At 45.8% G+C, this 4026-nt stretch overlaps 1 protein-coding gene across 2 annotated transcripts; it reads left to right on the top strand.

The window, feature by feature from the left end:
* Positions 1–532: 532 nt before the first annotated feature.
* Positions 533–3372, top strand: LOC117131644. 2 transcript variants are annotated; one of them, XM_033283679.1, is made up of 2 exons: positions 533–739; positions 1086–3372. In XM_033283679.1, exon 2 carries the CDS (start codon positions 1086–1088, stop codon positions 2514–2516), a length of 1431 nt encoding a protein of 476 aa, XP_033139570.1. In that variant the 5' UTR covers positions 533–739; the 3' UTR covers positions 2517–3372. The 2 variants fall into 2 exon arrangements, with proteins under 2 accessions (XP_033139570.1, XP_033139569.1); XM_033283678.1 differs by lacking the exon at positions 533–739 and having other exon boundaries at positions 785–3372.
* The last annotated feature ends 654 nt before the right edge of the window (positions 3373–4026 follow it).

A 4026-nucleotide genomic window follows, 5' to 3' on the forward strand; every position in this document is an offset into this window, starting at 1 on the left:
GATTAGGCATCTGGCCTATGAGAGCTCCAAAATCTACAAAGAAAAAACCAAGGCATTCCATGACAAACGGATCATCAGCAGAAGCTTTGCTCCGAATGATCAGGTCTTACTCTTCAACTCAAGGATTAAGCTATTCCCTGGAAAGCTAAAATCCAGATGGTCAGGACCTTTCACCATGAAAAAGGTTCGCCCCTATGGAGCTGTTGTGTTGCTGGACACAAGAGGAGGAGAATTTGTTGTTAATGGGCAGCGCCTCAAGCCTTACCTTGCTGATACAACAATCGCTGAAGGTGTAGAAATAACCTTAAGTGATCCCCTTCAAGCCTAATCGGCTCACAAAAGTCAAGCTAGTGACTGAAAAGAAGCGCTTGGTGGGAGGCAACCCACTGGTGAGTGTAAATATTTCTTTTATTTCTAAAAAAAAAAAAAAAAAAAAACTAACTTGCAGGAAGAAAATCAAGAAAATCGAGCACTTCTCAGCAGAACACTCCGGCGCTTGTTCCACTGATTGTTCCCAGGTAAGTGCTCGAACAAAAAAAAAAGAGAAAATGGGAAATGGCCTATTTAAGGCCCACTAACTTTACCCCCCCCCCCCCATTATATCTAGAGCCGCAAACCAACCTCAAGGAACCCTAAATCGAAAACTCTCATTTCCTATTCTTCTTCATCGATTTTGCTCTAATCTCTTGGATCCTCTCGAGATCGGTTTGGTTTTGCAGGAATCACCTATCCGATCAAGGTAACCGCTCAGATCCCCTTCCCCTCCGCGCATCAAAAACGCGGTTTGGAAGTGTCTCCTCGAATCCTCGTTACCTTTTGCTTAGGGATTTGATCTTAGATTGTAGCTATAGATTTCACATTTGCTACTAAGATCTAATTTGTGCTTGATTAAACGGAATAGTAACATATTTGTTGATTGCGGTTCTTGAGAAATTGCGATTGAGTTAGGGCAAAATGTTAAACCTAAGCGGTTGTGGGTTGTTTAGGAATTGATGGACTTGGGCAGAATTGAGAGATTGGAATGTCCCATCGTTTCTGAACAACCGTAGAGCATGGCTAATTTGGAAATTGATTTTGTTTTGCAGATGCCTCCAAGAACAAGGAACCCTAAAGCACTCAAGGCCTCTCGTGGAGCAGCCACGCCTTCTCACTCCGCGAACGTCCCATCCTCCTACCCATGGCCGAACAAGGCTGAGGGTCAACCGATCAACATCAATGACCCACTACTCCTTGACTACAATTGTGAGGGGTGGGACAAGGAGTCCGCAGCAAGGTACAACAGGCTTCTCGCAGCAGAGATCCTGCCCACACGATTTGCTCACGCGGAGACCTTAGCTGTTCTTGGTCTCGAGTCTGATGTGTTCGAGACGCTCGACGTCATGGGCCTCGCTCCTCTCTGCTACCAAGCCCAAGTTCTCTATCCAGATTTGGTTCGCCAAGTGCTCGCAACAGCTCAGATTACTTACCAGAACCCAACTGCGCCAACGTACGAGAACTGCTACTTCTCCTTCATGGCTGACGGCAAGTTCTGCTCCATCTCTCTCCACGATCTAAACGAACTACTCGAGATCGCAGACACGCCAAGAGAGGTCTCAGTTGACAAAAAGTTCGCGCCAGCGAACGCCTTTTGGGATCTCATTGCGACAGGGAAGTTCACTTCTCGCAAGGCTTATCAATCACAAATCCGAAACCCCACTCTGCGTATCATTGCCAAGATCGTCTCGAACATCCTATTCGCAAAGGAACACACCTCCAAGGTCACAAACGGAGAGCTGCAGGTTCTATACACCGGGCTCGAGGATGAGATCCGTAGAGACAGAGTCATACCGATACAGACTGTGAAAACAAACCCTGGATTCCTTCTCATCACGATGCTCTCTGAGCGCAAGGATTCCATGGTCCGAACAGAAGACAAGAAAGACCGCTGCGGCAGTGTTCTCACACCCTTGTTCAAACGCTTCAACATCGACCTGGATTCCTACACGGTTGTTCCTGAGCTTGAGTACATTGACACCGCCTACTTGATCACATGCCACATCCTGCGCGACGAAAGCACATACAAGTTCGCGGACAAGGACGGGATCACTCTCTACTGCAAGCTCCCTCTTCCAGGGTTAACAGACTTCACAACCTTGGAAAACATAGTGTTCTTGCCCAACGCAGAACACTTGTGCGACGACCCCCGTGCGCCAATTCCAGATGAGAATGCGGCCAAGGATGATGTGGAGGACATGGCTCCACCTGCTGATGGTGCTTACGACCTAGAGGACCTCACGGATGTTACTGATGACCACGCCTACAGACGTTGGATGGTGGACTCTCAGAAGAAAAACAACAGCCTCATGAAGAGGATCCTCAGAGCACTCACTGGAGGCTGCATCAGAAGTCAGGTTGAGCAGACGACGCAAGGAACAAGGCGCCCAGGCAAAGAACCAGCGGGCACTTCAACTAGAGAAGAGAGACTTCCGAGGAACCGGAGAACAGCCGGCCACTCCAGCAGCGGCGATTCAGACTGAGTCCGAACGGACTATTCCTATTCCCTTGTTTTATTCATCTGAACTATTTATTTCCCTGCTATTTGTTTTCGGTTTGGTGTGTTTTAGCCTCCTCCGATTTATTTTCACAACCAGGGATGGTGTGAAGTAAGTCTGGGGGAGAAACTCTGTACGATTTCCATGTTTTTATTGAGTCAGTCCCTAGGATCGAGTCAGTCCAGTCAAACTTATTGTGGTAATCAGGACCTTATTTTGTGATGATTTCTTAACCACCTCGTGCTTTAACCTTCTTATTCAGTGACCTTAGCAGTGATGAAAGACCCACACATGGACCTGGAACACCCTGACTTATCTCATTTGACACTCCAGAAGTTCTCCACCGATCAGGTTACACTGGGTAGACTCAACTCCACTATATCTGAACCTAATCTGGACTTTAATTCTTCTTGTTATGGGTACTAGATCAGGGAAACGAGACCTATACTCAGGACTTCTTATCCTTTATATCCATCTTGCTGTTCCTGAGTAGCTAGTTCATCTTTAGCTAGTTCCCACCTTGTACCTTAGCCTTCATTCCAACTTCAGGCATTTTTTTTCAGTGTTATATGTGCAGATATGTGCAAAAAGGTTGGAGAGGAAAGGATCAACGCAGCCTCTTACTCGTTACTGCTGCAGAAATTCAATCAGAAAGGAGAACAAGCAGATCAAGGGACCAAATGCTCCATGACAAATGAATCGTGCCAGTATAGCAGAATGATGCGAATCGGATCCACCAGTGGCCTCCTTAAAATCACATGTTACCTCCTTCTTCGTCACCTCATCTCTATTTTCATGCCATCAAAGTAAAAAAAAAAAAAAAAAAAAAAAAATAAATAAATACCTTTCATTTTTAGCATTTGACGATGGAGAAGGAGATGAGTTCAAGGGAACATGAGCCACTGGGAAAGTCAAGAAAAAGTTTAGGCTAATTTTCGGAGAACATAGAAGGGGGCGAGCAGAGCAGTCTGATGACTGTTCCAGAACAGAGAGCAGCCGTTCGAGAGAGAGCAAAAACGAGTAGAGGCTGTGGACATCAATGGATCCGTTCTCTCTTGCCATTTTGTGCGATATCCTGCATCCTCTAAGAAATCGGTAACCCCTAAACACTCTTAACTCCACCATTAAAAAGCCTGTTCCATACCTAGACCGTCCACCCTGAGTAGCGCCCATGACAAGAAGTTCACGAAAATTCTAATTGAACAAATGGAGTTTGGTCTCGAAAGTGTCGCTTTTTCAGGTCAAGATGTAGAGTAAGGAGCAGATCTGTGAACAGCGATCAGGGGTTTCCAGTAAGTGTGTGTGGTTCTAATCTACTGCTTGTATGGTTCAGAGATTTGTGGTAAGAGCATGGTTGCTGAGAATAAGCGAGTTCCCACACTTTCAAACTTTTCTCCTGTTCTTGATACTTGCCTTGTTCGAGGACAAACAAGGATCTAAGTCTGGGGGAATTGATATATGGTGTTTTTCACATCATTGTATAGGTGTTTTTGTA

Source organism: Brassica rapa, unplaced genomic scaffold, assembly GCF_000309985.2.
Source record: "Brassica rapa cultivar Chiifu-401-42 unplaced genomic scaffold, CAAS_Brap_v3.01 Scaffold1101, whole genome shotgun sequence".
Lineage (NCBI taxonomy): Eukaryota > Viridiplantae > Streptophyta > Magnoliopsida > Brassicales > Brassicaceae > Brassica > Brassica rapa.